The sequence below is a fragment of the Trichoderma gamsii genome, assembly GCF_001481775.2.
Source record: "Trichoderma gamsii strain T6085 chromosome Unknown Scaffold_2.2, whole genome shotgun sequence".
NCBI classification, from domain to species: Eukaryota; Fungi; Ascomycota; class Sordariomycetes; order Hypocreales; family Hypocreaceae; genus Trichoderma; species Trichoderma gamsii.
The window spans coordinates 1087208-1101511 of record NW_020171339.1 but is presented as its reverse complement, the minus strand read 5'-3'; the positions used below and the strand labels follow the sequence as shown (position 1 = coordinate 1101511).

Below are 14304 nucleotides of genomic sequence, written 5' to 3'. Positions count from 1 at the left end.
GCGGGTTATGCCAGGGGACGGCCACATGGGAATGCTGGTTGTATCCAGCAACTTCCGGTGACCGTTATCTTCCAGGGGACGATAACCCAGGGTATGTATGGGTGTATGTACGAAGTGCCGTGGTAACGAACCTATTGGCAAACAAAGCGCTTTGGATTTATACCAGCATTACTTGTTGCCCAGAATAATGGTAATGGGTACAGCTCGGATTGAGAGCCTGCTCACAGAAGTCTGCTTGCAGGTTGTTAGATACCACGAATACATGCCTCTTGCAGAGAGGACATTAGTGAAGCTTAATGGCCAATTTTCCAATCTCTGTTGAAATTTTACATGCTTTTTGAAATATACCAGACCAACCAGTGCCAATCTACATGTACTGTACATAGTATGTAAGTCATGCGACTATCAAAATCCTTGAACCCACTTCCAGACATCAGCTATAGATGCCTCACTTGGAAGCGCAAAGGCAACAACGAGGCATAGGGATAGGCTTGCATGAAATTGGGCGCATTGATCTCGGGATTTGGTGCGTCATCCTGCATGATCATGATCTCATCACATCTTCTAGCACTACGAACTACGAACAATCTAGCCATTGTATCGCAACTCGCATATGAAGTATGTTTACAGGGTAAGAAGTTGACTGCACCTGGAATCGTACGATTGCAACCTACAAATTCTATGTGATTCCAAAAAACCACGCTGAAACTTTCCATCGCTGTCATTAATATCGCCGATATTGTTTCGTGACAGCAAGTCAGTCCGTCCTTGGCAGTGTGTTTGCATGTGAATCTGGGCTCGTCATTAGCCAAGAAGCGTGGCAAAAGGCAGATTCACTACCACGCCATACAAGCTTTTCGCAAGTGCACAGACGCCGAGTCGACTCAGGCTGCGGGTACCTCAGTTGATAATGCAGCCGACGTGCATCCATCACATTGCTTTCATCTACATGGAGGTCGGAATCACAATCGCCCGAGACGGCACCGCAGCAGCTGAATATCCACCAGACACCGCTATAATGGCACTCTTTCTCTTCGACCAAGACACGGCACAAATATTCTACATGCAGCCTTTCGACAACCTTGAGTGCACACCTTACCTCTACCTACAGTATCGCCATAAATCCAGAGTCCCTTTCTCGACATATCATATCCCTACGGCAGTGCCGCCGCCCTGAATTCATCATCGTGCTGCATTCATATCCCATCTCCATCCACCACCTCCAGACCCCTACTAGACTCCCCCGTTAAGGTTCGCGCGCATCCAGCGGCGGGGGGGTCGCCAATGGCATGGAGGCCACCTGCGCTTGGCCCAATGAAGCCCGTCCTATCGGCGACGAGCGAAATTGCATCCGGGCTGCTGGGATCCAGGCGTCAGTGGTGGATGATCCCTGGCCTGGGCCTGCATTGCGTCCTGCACTGCATCCCATCCCTCTGCTCGTCTCCTGCAGGTCCCGCTCGGTAATATGAGCAAGAGACAAAAGAGAGGAGAAGTTGAGATTGCGAGACGAAGATGGAGAAAGAGAGAGAAAGAGAGAGAGAGAGATGGGTTTTCTCCTCCTCTTATCTGGAGAACTACATACCTCTTGATGCCATCGCCTACCAAGACAGATATTGACGGCTTCGGCTTCTCCTGCCACGACCAACCCCCCCCCCCTGACGTCCACCCCAGACTTCAGCTGGCTTCTGGCTGTACTACGCATCATGGCTTGCACCAGAGAAATATCCATCACTTTTTTTTATTTTTTTTAGCATCATCACCGTGATCCCGGCCCTCTCCCCTGACTGACTGGTCAAATTCCACAACCTCCAACTCTGGAAATTTCGCCTCCACAACAAGCCCAATGCGCTCGTGATCCCTACCTCTCTCCTCTCCTCTATCGCATCCGCCCTCCACTTTAAACCAAATTTGCCCTGCTTACTAGCCGTTCTGCTCGGCCGATGTTGCTCTTTCTTCAATATCCTCATTCTGCTGCTTCTGCCGGCCGACCAAATTTATTTTACACTAGTGTGGCCACCCCTGGTCCTCTCCAGGTTGCCCAAATCCCGCGATAGGTTGGTTGGCTGGCTGGCTGTGGGTGTGGCCCTTTATTTCAGTTCCTTTTTTTTTGTTTCTCCAGACTGGTTGTTGCCAACTGCTCTTTGCCTTGATCCATGGACGTGGTCTTGGTGGTCGCGTAATACTATACACACCCATTTGCTCGTGTTGGCGCAAAGTATCTTTTGCTGCTAGTAATTTTCTCTCTCTTAATCTTTCTCTTCTTTTCTCGCTTCACTCCATCTTTTGTCTTACAAATGGTATTGCCTGCCGATCGTATCTGAGGGCTTTTCGTTCTTTTCTTTTCCTATAATCTATTAATTTCTCTTCTTTGCGTTTTATACCCGTTTTGAGCAAGCGAGCGAGTTGCGTAAGCGGAGACTTTCAACGATTTGCTGCTTGCTGCGTATTATTACCTATTTCAAGTTTCTGCATCGCGAGTCCAACATACATCTGACCGGCATACTGGCATAACACGCACCTTGTGTATAGCCAGCCCACTCACTCGATTCAAAAACCCGAGGGCGTGCTTGATATAGTCGAGCCGAGGATCAACACCGTTTGTCTCGATAGACCAGTCCAATTCAAGCAAAAAAAGACATATCGTCTTTCTTTGTTCTTTGTTGGCGCAAAGAGACACCGCATAACTGTATCACCCACCATGACAGCGCAAGAGCAAGCCCCCGTGCCCATCTCCATCACCATCTGCGGCGATGGAGGCTGCGGCAAGTCGTCCATCACGCTGCGCCTCGTCCGCTCGGCATGGACGTCCGACTACGACCCGACCATCGAGGACAACTACAGCGTCACGCGCGTCATCGACGGCGTCACCTACCACCTGTGCCTCACAGACACCGCCGGCCAGGAGGAGTACCGTGGCATGTGGGCGTCGTCCAACCTCGGCGCCGACGCCTTCCTCATGGTCTACGACATCACCTCGCGTGACTCGCTCGACGCCCTGCAGCACTTTGATGAGCTCATCAGCATGGAGTCCGAGGTGCGCCTCGACAACGCTGACCGCGCGCGCATCGCCGGCATCAGCCCAGCCTACACCGGCTCCGGCGCCGGCTCCAGGACCGTCCAGCCCGTCAAGATTGTGGCCGGCAACAAGTGCGACCTGCAGGACAAGAGGACGGTGCCCGCGGCCACGGGGCTCGAGTGGTCGCGCTCTCGCGGCTGCGGCTTCATGGAAACGAGCGCCCGCCTCGAGGTCAACATTGAGGAGACGTTTGCGCTCATTGTGAAGCGCGTGGTCGAGGCCCGGAAGCTTGCCGAGGAGGGCGGCGACGGCGCCGATATGAGCGCGCGGGGCATGACGAAGCCGTTGACGCCTTTGCCTGGCTCGGGGGGTGATGGCGATGAGAAGCGCGGTCCTGGGGTTCGGGGCCCCATATTGAATGGGGACAAGGTCGGGCGTGGGCAAGGTGGCTTTTGGAAGAAGCTGCGGTGCTGGTGATGATGATGATAAATATGATGTTGAGGGAGGGGGTTGATACGGAGAAGGACGAAAAGATATATGCCTGTTGATGTTTTGTATACTTACTCTCTTGTTTGCACATTTTGGATCACTGTTTGCTTATTTGATTGTTGTTTGTTCATATATACCATGGATGCGTATGGGGCGTCAAGGACGAAGTGCTAATGATATGGGAAAAGAAGAAGAGAAAAAACGGCGTCTTGAGCATAGCAGATAGTGTAGAAATGGTGGACATAGCCAGTACATCTTTTTTATAATCCATTGAATGCGCCATATATATGGCGTTTGTCGTGTCTCAACACAGATGAAGCTTCCGCTTGAATCGTAAACTGGGCCTCTCGCATAGATCACGGAGTGAAGAGTCTTTGGGCTCTTGGACTTTTGATCAAATTAGCAGGTGAGAAAGAAGTTGATTTTAACATGTTGTCATTAATTGCAAGACAAGATTTATGAATAAAGAAGAAGTTAAAAAAAAAAAATAAAAAAAAAATCATGAGCTGAGAAATCGTCTCTGCCACTCTTCCTTGTATAACACAACGTCTATAAGCGTCGCAAGTGTTGTAGTATATCATTACCATCCCTTGATAGAACCTCGAAATATTACGTGTACCCATTTGAAAACCCAAAAATTGACCCTCTGTGTCTATTAAACGCCCTGCCGAGCTACATCGTCGTCGTCGATGAGCCCGCTCATTACTGCTTGCTTTCGACCCAGTCTCTCCACTTCTTGTACTCTGGATAGTCGACGCTGATTTTCTTGCCCTGGTAGCGAGTTACTTTGATGTCCAAGTCCTGCCACTTGGATCGACTGCCCATCCAGCCTGCCTTGCGGATCAAGCTGAAGAGAGCCTCGTCCTTGGTCCATCCCTGCTCTAGTGCCACGTCGGGAAGATACGTTGCACCGTAGCGGCGGCCGCGATCTGAAAACGAAATTCGGATACCGTGAGTTCCAACCACCCAGTCGTGCATGTCATCTGCCTCTTCAAAGTCTGTGAGAAGCGTTACGGCTGCCTGAAGCGAGGGCAGTTCGCGCTTGGATATGGGGCGGAAGCGTGTGTCTTGCAGAGCGGAAATGAGGGCATATTCGCTAATTCCTTCCGTCAGAGGCTGAGACTCAAAGGTGCCGATGCAGCCGCGGAGGGAGACGTCCTGGTCGTCTGGATCGACGGTATTCCAGGTGATGAAGAGGGGAGCTGCCGTTGGCGGAGCATCAGGAAGGGAGGAGGTGGATGTTGCAGGCGTTGAATCTCCTCCTGTTGCCGAGAGTGACGTTGACGATGAGGAAGACGAAGACGATGAGGAAGCGGCGTCAGCAGCGAGACGGCGGAGAGCCGGATTCAAGGGAGCGTCGGCGGAGGTAGACCTGCTGGCTTTGTACGCAGCCCAAGAGGACTGGATTTGTTCAAGGGAGAGAGGTTTGCGGTTATTGAGTTCGGCATCAAGAGCCTCGAAGCATACGATACAATGTTCGGCGGTGGCCATGCTGCGGCTGGAGCGAGGAGACACGGAGAAGAAGAAATAGAGGGAGAGCGGAGAAGAGAGAAAATCAGTACACGCAAAGAACGTCACGAAGGAACGAAGGATGAAGAAGATGTGAGTCTTTGCCTGCTGCCAGAAGCCGCGAGGATCAGAAGAGGCGGGGAACCGCGTGAAGATGGAACCGAGGAGGACTAGAAGCACGGAGGAAAAGCCAAAAATCCAACCACGATGGTCGAGAGGCAGTGGCAAAGCCAACGATGGATGTGGAGGCAAGGCGAAGAAAAAGGTGGAAGCACATGCAAAAAGCAAGAAAAGAGGAACAAGGAAACCCGAGCGTGAGTCGTGATTCATCAGCGCAGTGACGCTCTTCTCGGGCAGCACCGCAACAAATTCCCTCTCTCCCCCTCCCCACCGGGGATACCCCGCGATGCTCGGGTCAAAAGTGGCTGGGGCTGCAAGAGAGAGAAAAAAAGAGGCTGAAGGAATGGAGTTTGACTTTTCGGAGACTTGCAGGAAACGGGAATTTTTCTTATTCATTCTGGGCAATGACGAAATGAACTCGAGCATTGACCCAGGTTTTAGCCACTGAGGCTTGGGAACAAAAAAGGAACAATTAGTGAGTGAGCGTGTGGCGCATGCAAGCGTCCCGGTTTAGAAGGATTGGGTACGTTCTGGGAGTTGCTGCGGGGAGAAGGTTGCTCCGTGCTTGGGTAGAATGTATAGTACGTACCTCGGTTTCTGTTTCGGCTTGCGTTTCAACAGACTCGTGGCAAAGAGAGGCGCATCAAACGCTGGTGCTGTCAGGAGTGCGTCTGCAGGAGCCGGCTCTTATTGCCGTGGCTGTGCTCAATGTGCTGTAATCTCAGCACCCATGCTCCACTGAACCATGTCGCTACAGCGGTTCGTGGGCTGTGGGGACGCCGTTTTTGCAACATGAAAGCTTGGAAGCCCGTACAATCTAGATGGACTCTTGGCGCTTGCAAATGCTGTTACTTGGAGATCTGAATAGGAATATCTTGGGGAATAATAATATATGTTTGTAGTATGTTATCATTTGTTTTAATTTTTTTTTTAAACTGCGAGCTGCGCTCTTTAATAGGCTATGGATGAAACCTCCACTGCCAAAACCTGGTAGCACCGCTGCTGACAACGGCCACTTACACTTACACCCATGATATACGACTAGACGCTTATTCACGTCTCAAATTCGTCGTTGCGCATCAGTCACGTACAGGTAATGCTACGCTCTGCCAATTCTCGTCTTTCCAAATCCATCAATTTGTATAGCCAAAACATCAAATACGCGCCGCGCTCGATCGTTTCTCTCTAAACCTGGCCGGGCCCGGATAAGGGAAATCCTGAAGCACGCCTGCGTTTCAGGTCCCTTATCCCCTCCCCTTTCTCCGTGACGGTCCTTTCTTTTTGTGCACTGATTGAAACAAATTGGGGCCAGCGCATTGCCTTTTTAGGAGGAATCCGTGAAACCGAATATGGGGATTCAAGGGAGCTCTCCAATGCTTTGAACGCTGTCTGCTAGGTATAGATTAGACGGGGGGCCAGCCGTTGCAAGGATACTGGCTCGAGGTTCCTGTAATCAGTGCCTTTTCGTTTCGGCGCCTCGCCTCGCCGTGTTTGAGATGATTCCGGCTTGCCGATGACAGCGAAATAGTGTGTTTGACAATTGATGGGCTTGTAGCAGACGGACATACATATATGGCTGGTTTTCCCTCCTCTCTTGGATTTCTTCTTTTTTTCCCTTCTTCATTCCTTTCAAGCATCCTTCATCCACCCTTTCGTGTTACTTTTTTCTTGGTTCTATCTTCTTGACTCTTGTCGCCGGTCGACTTTTTCAATCGCTTCTTTCATCTTTCGATTTTCTCTTTTTTCCACGTCAACAACCAAAACATTTTATATACCCCACCACCAAATTCAAAATGCAGTTCTCCGTCATGACCATTCTTACTCTGGCCGCCGTCGCCATCGCCAGCCCCACAGGTACGTTTCCCTCTTCCCAAATCTGGGGAATTTTCTTGAATACAGAATCAAACCAAGCATCAATAAACTAACTCCTATATAAAGGCTTTGCCAAGCGTCAGGATATTGGTGCCGATATCCCTGCCAGCACTCCTGCCATGTCAGATTCCCAGGGCAACGTCGTGCCCTTCAGCTCCAAGGACGTCCACCTGGGCGCCATCAAGCGAGGAGTCTACATCAAGAGGAGCTTCTAAAGAGGGATATGGAACTGAATTTGGAGTAATGGGATAAATAATCTATTTAAAGAGAAAGGAAAGAGGAAATGTGCAAGGAGAGCCAATTGAATGTGCACTGAGGGGGGGGATGAGTAGTTATTCGCAGGGTGTGACAATATTTCAATACAGCGGCTCGTCTCACTTGAGATGGGTTGTTCTTTTTTCTAAACAATTTCTGGAACAGCCATTTGTGATTCCCTGTTCCACGTAGCTGGAGATGAGCAGGAAGTAGTAGTACTACATGTAAATATGGCCAAGTGAATGCGGCGACCGCCTTACCTAGAAAGGGGGCTGGGGAAACAATAAGCAGCATGCATGTGAATTTGAGCCGCATCGCTTGTCGCTGCTACTGTAACACCCGAATGCCGCCTCCAATTTAAAGGTCTTACCGCGTCCTGGGTTTTGTTGCTCCTACCAACAACATCGAGGCTCCCGGGGTAGCATTGGGTGATTAGTATCGTCGATCAAGCGGGAAGAAGACGAGAGAAGATTGAATCGACGTGGAAGCCAACAAGATGCCAGCACCGCGGCCATGGGATTGTGGCTGAGCAGCGACAAATTATCCTTGCGCCAGACTTCCAATATTGAGTCTTACGGGGGCAGTTTCTTTCCAGGGACTAGCCTCGTAGAAGACGCCGCAAGCGCGCTTACACGAACCATACATGGACTCACCTTGCACACCGCGACTTGCAGATTCTATGTTTAGTACCTAATAGTATAGACAAAAGGAGACAATGAGCCACTACTGGTCTACGTGCTTCAGCGTCCAAACGACGAACTTGGCGGAGACTAGAGGAGTCGTATGGGCGTCTGTGTACAAAGCTTTGCACCGCCACGTTTGCTCAAGCAAGAAAGCTATTATCGGCAGCTTTTAATATAATGAAATCTTGGCTCTCTTTCTTGGATTTGTATGAACTACAGCGATTGAGTGTACCAAGGAACATCCCGACGGTGCATTATTGATAGCCTGAACTCATTAGTTGTACAGACAGCAGAATCGTCCGTTTTTGTAAGCTATTGCAGCAGCCTATCTGTTTGTGGCACGCACCTCTCTCTATGCCGCTGCAATAGCATTTGCAGTACCGCCCAGACCTGCTTGTCTAGTCGTAGCATAACGACCGACTCCGGAACAATAACTGATAGACACACGTGAGATGCGCTGGCCCAGAAACTGGGCAACGTTCAAGCTCCTTTCGGCTTTCGGTGCTCATGGCCCAATCAAGACGCAGTCGTGAGCTGAGCGACTCCACCCTTTCCACCTTTGGGTGCCCAAAAATAGTAGCCCTACCATCCATCATTCTATACTCGATACGTGTAGTGGTCTGCCATTTTCGCATTCCCGGAGCCATGTGGCGGGTTCGATCTGGCAAAACGGCCTGCTGGGGCTCCGCTTGTTCGACTCTGCAAGCCCGCGGCATCTTAAATGCTGACATGCGTGAAATTGGATCCCAGGACGAGCTTAGACACGACAAAACACCTTGCTCGACTGATGGGACCAAAAGCGGAACAATGGGGGGGTCTTCGGGCTCCTGCTTCGAAATACACACATTACGCTGCTGGGTATTCTCTATTAGTAGTACGGCCACTAAGGGTACACGATCGCACCAGTAGCTTTCTTGCAAGGGCAAAAATAGCAATCTCACGCCTCTTCTCCCCTTCTTTGGTGAGCCAACGGGAGCTTGGGGAGGTAGGAGACCGCTTACTGATATGCCTGGCCACTTCTATGGCGTGATGTCTTCTGAGCCGCTGTGAGGGAGACTACATGCTCTATAAGGGAAACGAGAGAGGAGAAAAGCCTTCAAGCGAGAGCAGAAAAGGCGCGGTCTGTCGATCTACGTGGAATGGGCTCGGGCTTTCATGCAGCTAAGCTGTTTGCTGTGTTGGGCTGAGGCCCATTGAGCTACTAGTGACACGGCGTATGCACATAGGGCTGCGTTATTTCATTCGCCGTGGTGGACAAGTTGCATCCTTCGTGTGTCTCCAATAGAGAGAACAGCAAAGCTCAGCTCCTGGTTCAGCCGCAATAAGCCCCAACCACCCCCCCGCGCGTCTACAAGCCCACATTATAGGCTGCCTACATGGCTAGGACCAGCAGTCAACTGGGACTACCCAGTAGTTTCCCCTTGGGCAGTCCTTCCCTTGCTTCGTGAGACGGGCGGTGGCTCAGTTGTCAGTTTCTGTTCCCGATGGGATGAGGCTTGCTTTCGTGGGCGGCTCGGCTAGACCCAAGTCTAGCGGATTCCAACAAGCGGTGGGGGAGTGTCTAATGAGAGTTAGAAAAGCCGGGGCTGCAGGGCAGACTGGATGAGGCTTAAGAGCCATCAAATCAATAAATAGGAAAAAAAGAAAATAAATAAACCGGTGGCAGTCCGCCTCTATGCATGAGGCATGGACGGAGGGGAGACCCAAAGGCGCCTAACCAACCGGTGGTACATGCCCTAGCCAGCAGCCATACATACTTACCTTTCGACCAAACCATTCATACAGTACACTTCAAGACAAAGGGCATGCAGACTATCGTCGAGTCTAGATAGATAGCAGCCTGTCTCGATTCTTCTTCTGCTTCCCTGTGGACATCCTCCGATAAGAGGAAAGCTATAACCTGCACGTCATACACCATGGCCAACCCAAAAGCACATGCACAGTTCGGTCGTGCAAAATGGCGATTGTTTATTCTTGCCCCAGCTTGGTCATTGCAGCTGACTCTGGCGCTTGGCATGCTGGGACTATTTTCCTGGAGGCTTGGAGATACTGTCCATCACTTCGATGAGAGGGACAAGGCGGGCAAAGCCCCCATCATTGAATATGTGTAAGTGTTGTCGACGTCTCTTGGTTGGGCGTTGGACATGGATATTAACAAACTCGAAGCTGGGAAGCCACCAACATCGCAATGTCATTCGTCGTGGCGCTCTGCACAATCTTCGAAATCGGCAGATACTTTTCCGAGTCGTTGACCCCATGGACCATGCTGTTTACTCACGTCGTCAAGCTGGCCTGTGCATCTGCCATTCTCGCCTTGGATGTTGTCGTATATGTGCAGCGAGACGACTCCCATTATTCTCTCATCGGCCTCGGCATGGACGGCCTGTTGATGTAAGCGACTTCTTGTGCAGCAGGTGGCGATGACCTTCCAAAGCTAACACGAATAGGCTCACTGCTATTTCGCTCGCCATTTATGCTATCCTTGCGTACCGTCGACTGTCCAAATATGACGAATACTCCAGCCCAGTCGATGCCAAGACATATCTCTTCAATGACGACATGGATACTTCATATTCGAATGCTTCCTACTCGAGCCGACCTGGAGATCAAGGTTCGGTGGGCAAACGAGAATCGCTGGGATCGTCACGCCTCAGCGTCGGATCTGTCACAAACCCAACCATCCTTGAGCCAGTTGAGCAACGGCCAAGACGTTATAGCCACGAGCGAGACACGCAGTTCGATGAATATGTCAGTCGCAGAGCCTCTGGAGGCTACAAACCCAGCTCAGCCCCATCCAGCCCTCCCATTGTGATTACTTTGGACGATTCATTGGCTTCTCTGGGCACTGTTCATTCTCGATCAAGAGGGTCGAGTGTGTCACAGCTCACCACCAGTGACCACGTCTTGGTCTCGGTGCCGGAAGAAGAGGGCGAGGCATCACCAAGCCATCACAAGCCCAGTCAACAGGTGGGACTTGCGAGGTGATGACTGTGGAGCGTCTCAGATCACTGAGAGCCGCGACTTTTATGGCCGAAACAAGCAAAATGCGATGCTTGCATTAAGAGTAACGATGGAGATGGAAGATACCCAAGTAAAGAGTCAAGGAGGGAATACTGGCCCCTTGAAAAATGATGTTGTGGCATGGTCTGGCGTTTCTGGATGAGAGGAGAATTACATATGAGGGGTTTGCTCCTACGAGTTTAGTAGAGCAATCAGTTGAATGCAAGGATATATAGAGCACGGGGAAAATACGCTTGCGTCTAGGTTTTCGCAGCAGTATCATCCCTGTAAATAGAAGGAATTCTGACTCTTCAACATATAGACCAGCTTTTTGTCAATAGTAATGGAGAAGAGAACAAATCAAATACACGGTGCAAGCACGTTCGTTCGTTTACAAGATAAGCGCCGTAGCAGCTGAAGCGCTACAGCTAAGAGGAAAAACCCACTTGCGATCTTCAAATGATGCGCCGTACTCATTGGGCTGGAACTCGAGTCACGTGAATGCCAGCGATCACCTTCAAAAGACACCGCATCGGCGGTTCCTCATTGGCGACGACTGGCTGTGTCTGTGATTTCATGATAGTCGTTTTTAAGATTTGATTCTGTTTGACTTGAGAGCAAATCCTGGGAGGATTTTTATTCGTTACTTTTGCAGGCAGCTGCCCAAAGGCCGCACTATCAAACGCCAGTCAGGGAAAATTCCCACTCCAAAAGGACGGCTAAACCACCATCCCACCTTCGCCCAGACCGCCTAGGTAGATCCTCGAAAACGCGCCCAACCAATTCATGTCGAGCGTCGAGAGTGGCTTCGAGCCCATTGTCTAGAGCTGCGCAAGGCTGACGCGTGGCCAGAGGCGCAACCCCCCAAACACCGTCAACATGAGTCGAACGCTGCCTGTCCGGCAGGCCGAGGAGCTGTAGGTATATGGGCCACTGTTTACAAGGGTTTTTTTTTTTTTGTTTGGTGGCGGGCGGAGGGGTAGAGAGAGAGAGGACGATGGAGGGTTTTTTGAACCGCCAGACATGATATATTTTCTTTCCCAAGCTTGTATTTTCTCTGCTAACCATACGGATCCCTATTCGCTACTAGGCACAAATCCATCATTGCGTATCTCTCGGCCAACAACCTCCAGAATACCGCCTCGGTGCTCAGGGAGGAGCTGAGCCTCGGCGAAGACGTGTTCGATGCGACGACGACAAAGAAATATGAGACTCTACTAGAGAAGAAGTGGACGAGTATTGTCCGGCTACAGAAAAAGGCATGTCCGTTCACCCTGGCTGCCCAGCGCGCTTACCCGACGGCTGTCTAACAGGCGTTGCGACCCCCAGATTATGGACCTCGAGACTCGAAACGCCGAGCTGCAGTCAGAGGTTGACAACGCGACCCCGTCGTCGCTCGCACAGAAGAACAAGGACCCCGTGTCCTGGCTCCCGAAAGCCCCCTCACGGCATACCCTCGAATCACACCGGGCGTCCGTCACCTGCGTCGCCTTCCACCCGAGGTTTACGTCCCTGGCCTCGGGCTCCGAGGACTGCACGATCAAGGTATGGGATTGGGAACTTGGCGACCTAGAACAGACGATCAAGGGGCACACAAGGCCGGTGCTCGATCTCGACTACGGCGGTCCAAAGACGGGTATTCTGTTGGCTTCATGCAGCTCCGACACGACGATTAAGCTATGGGATCCAGCAGATGGATATAAAAACATACGAACGCTCTCCGGCCACGAACACAGTGTCAGCGCAGTACGATTTATTCCCTCTGGAGGCACCGGGTTCTTCTCCTCCGGAAACATGCTGGTCAGCGGATGTGGTGACAAGACACTCAAGATTTGGGACGCCAACACGGGATACTGCGTCAAGACGCTAAACGGCCACGCAGGCTGGGTTCGAGATGTCTGCCCGTCCCTCGACGGAAACTACCTCTTATCTACAGGCGGAGACCACACCGGAAGGCTATGGGAACTCACAGTCGCGAACCCGGAAACAAAGGTCACCTTAATAGGCCACGAGCACGTCGTCGGCTGCTGCGCGTTCGCCCCTCCCGCCGCATACGAGCACCTGGCTGCTCTAGCAGGCCTCAAGAAGCCTCCTCCCGTGACCAGCACAGCAGAATTCATGGCGACCGGGTCGCGCGACAAGACGATCAAGCTATGGGATACCCGTGGCAACTGCATCAAGACTCTCGTCGGTCACGACAACTGGGTTTCGGGCGTCATGTTCCATCCGGGAGGCAAGTACCTGCTCTCCGTGGCGGATGACAAATCGCTGCGATGCTGGGACCTCAGCCAAGACGGCAAATGCGTACGGACGCTGTCGAGCGCCCACGAACATTTTATATCTTCCCTCAGGTGGGCTCCGGCCAAGCCCAAAGATGGTCCCACGGGCAACGGCACGGCGCACAACGAAAGCGAGGCCGCGCCTAGGAGGGCGGTCGCTGCAGTAGATGTATCAGAGATTCGCTGTGTCATTGCGACGGGCAGCGTTGACATGACGGTCAAGATATGGGCGAACTAGGAGGTAGAGAGGAGAAAAGGGGGAAGTGTAGCCCAAAAGTTGAAGTCATTTTAAAAAAAAAGTGATGGAAATGGGCTTGAAATGACGTCTTCGAATACACGCAAACACACAAACAAACATAAATACGCACAATGGGGTGGTAAGGGAGGTAGAGCGGAATGGAGGCGGACAGCTGAAATACCGCTCATCTATACGGAGCACTGTGTTATATAATTGATGAAGTTGGCTAGCTGAGCGTGAGACTGGTTTTTTTTTTTCCATTTATTTATTTATTTGAGATGAGTGGGCATAGAAGAGGAAGAAGAGAACGGGAGAAGAGAAGGTGTTGATGAGTGAGTTGAAAGGGGCAAGAAGGGGAGAGAAAGTTCATAGGAGTGAGAGGGGGCTAAAGAAAATCCATTCAAGTTCATTGCAAGTTACCTACTACTATTTCAAGTAATCTGTTTTATTTCCTGTTTTTTTCATCCCTTTCCCCTGTTTCTATACCTGCCGCCTCTAATTTGTGGCTTTCTACTAGTATTAAGACATGGATTCTGGCTAGCTGTGGGTGAAATGTCCCAGTAGGATTAGACGCCTGGTCAGGGGAAGCTGCATCTCAGCCGCTTGCGGCTCGCAACATTACCAGAGCACTACTACTATTTGGTAGTAGCTGTCTAGATTTGCATGGTTTCAATCGGCTGTCGTCGTTGAAATCGGCAATCGGCAGTCAATGAGACCGTTGAAGCACGATCTGCGAAAAACAATTTGGGTTGCCGTTGAAATTACGGATAGTAAGGAGTAGGTACTACGAGTACTGGCTGGTCTCGGGTATGCAAGAAGTGCCCAGCAAACCTGTGGCTAACG

General features: G+C 51.1%; 6 protein-coding genes across 6 annotated transcripts; 5 read left to right on the top strand and 1 right to left on the bottom strand.

The window, feature by feature from the left end:
* Positions 1 to 2698: 2698 nt before the first annotated feature.
* TGAM01_v200863 (GTP-binding protein Di-Ras1) lies at positions 2699 to 3493 on the top strand (the record flags this gene model as incomplete). The annotated part of the gene is made up of 1 exon (XM_018808894.1): positions 2699 to 3493. The coding sequence occupies one exon, from the start codon at positions 2699 to 2701 to the stop codon at positions 3491 to 3493; it is 795 nt and encodes a 264-aa protein (XP_018657884.1).
* A 714-nt stretch (positions 3494 to 4207) lies between these two features.
* On the bottom strand, positions 4208 to 5530 carry TGAM01_v200862 (hypothetical protein; the record flags this gene model as incomplete). Its single annotated transcript, XM_018808895.2, has 1 exon — positions 4208 to 5530. One exon carries the CDS (start codon positions 5528 to 5530, stop codon positions 4208 to 4210), a length of 1323 nt encoding a protein of 440 aa, XP_018657885.2.
* A 1397-nt stretch (positions 5531 to 6927) lies between these two features.
* On the top strand, positions 6928 to 7221 carry TGAM01_v200861 (hypothetical protein; the record flags this gene model as incomplete). Its single annotated transcript, XM_018808896.1, has 2 exons — positions 6928 to 6988; positions 7073 to 7221. 2 exons carry the CDS (start codon positions 6928 to 6930, stop codon positions 7219 to 7221), a joined length of 210 nt encoding a protein of 69 aa, XP_018657886.1.
* A 2639-nt stretch (positions 7222 to 9860) lies between these two features.
* Positions 9861 to 10929, top strand: TGAM01_v200860 (hypothetical protein; the record flags this gene model as incomplete). Its single annotated transcript, XM_018808897.1, has 3 exons — positions 9861 to 10051; positions 10111 to 10335; positions 10392 to 10929. 3 exons carry the CDS (start codon positions 9861 to 9863, stop codon positions 10927 to 10929), a joined length of 954 nt encoding a protein of 317 aa, XP_018657887.1.
* Positions 10930 to 11823: 894 nt separating this feature from the next.
* Positions 11824 to 12254, top strand: TGAM01_v200859 (nuclear distribution protein PAC1; the record flags this gene model as incomplete). Its single annotated transcript, XM_018808898.2, has 2 exons — positions 11824 to 11861; positions 12035 to 12254. 2 exons carry the CDS (start codon positions 11824 to 11826, stop codon positions 12252 to 12254), a joined length of 258 nt encoding a protein of 85 aa, XP_018657888.2.
* Positions 12255 to 12276: 22 nt separating this feature from the next.
* TGAM01_v200858 (WD domain-containing protein) lies at positions 12277 to 13461 on the top strand (the record flags this gene model as incomplete). The annotated part of the gene is made up of 1 exon (XM_024548638.1): positions 12277 to 13461. The coding sequence occupies one exon, from the start codon at positions 12277 to 12279 to the stop codon at positions 13459 to 13461; it is 1185 nt and encodes a 394-aa protein (XP_024406649.1).
* Positions 13462 to 14304: the final 843 nt, after the last annotated feature.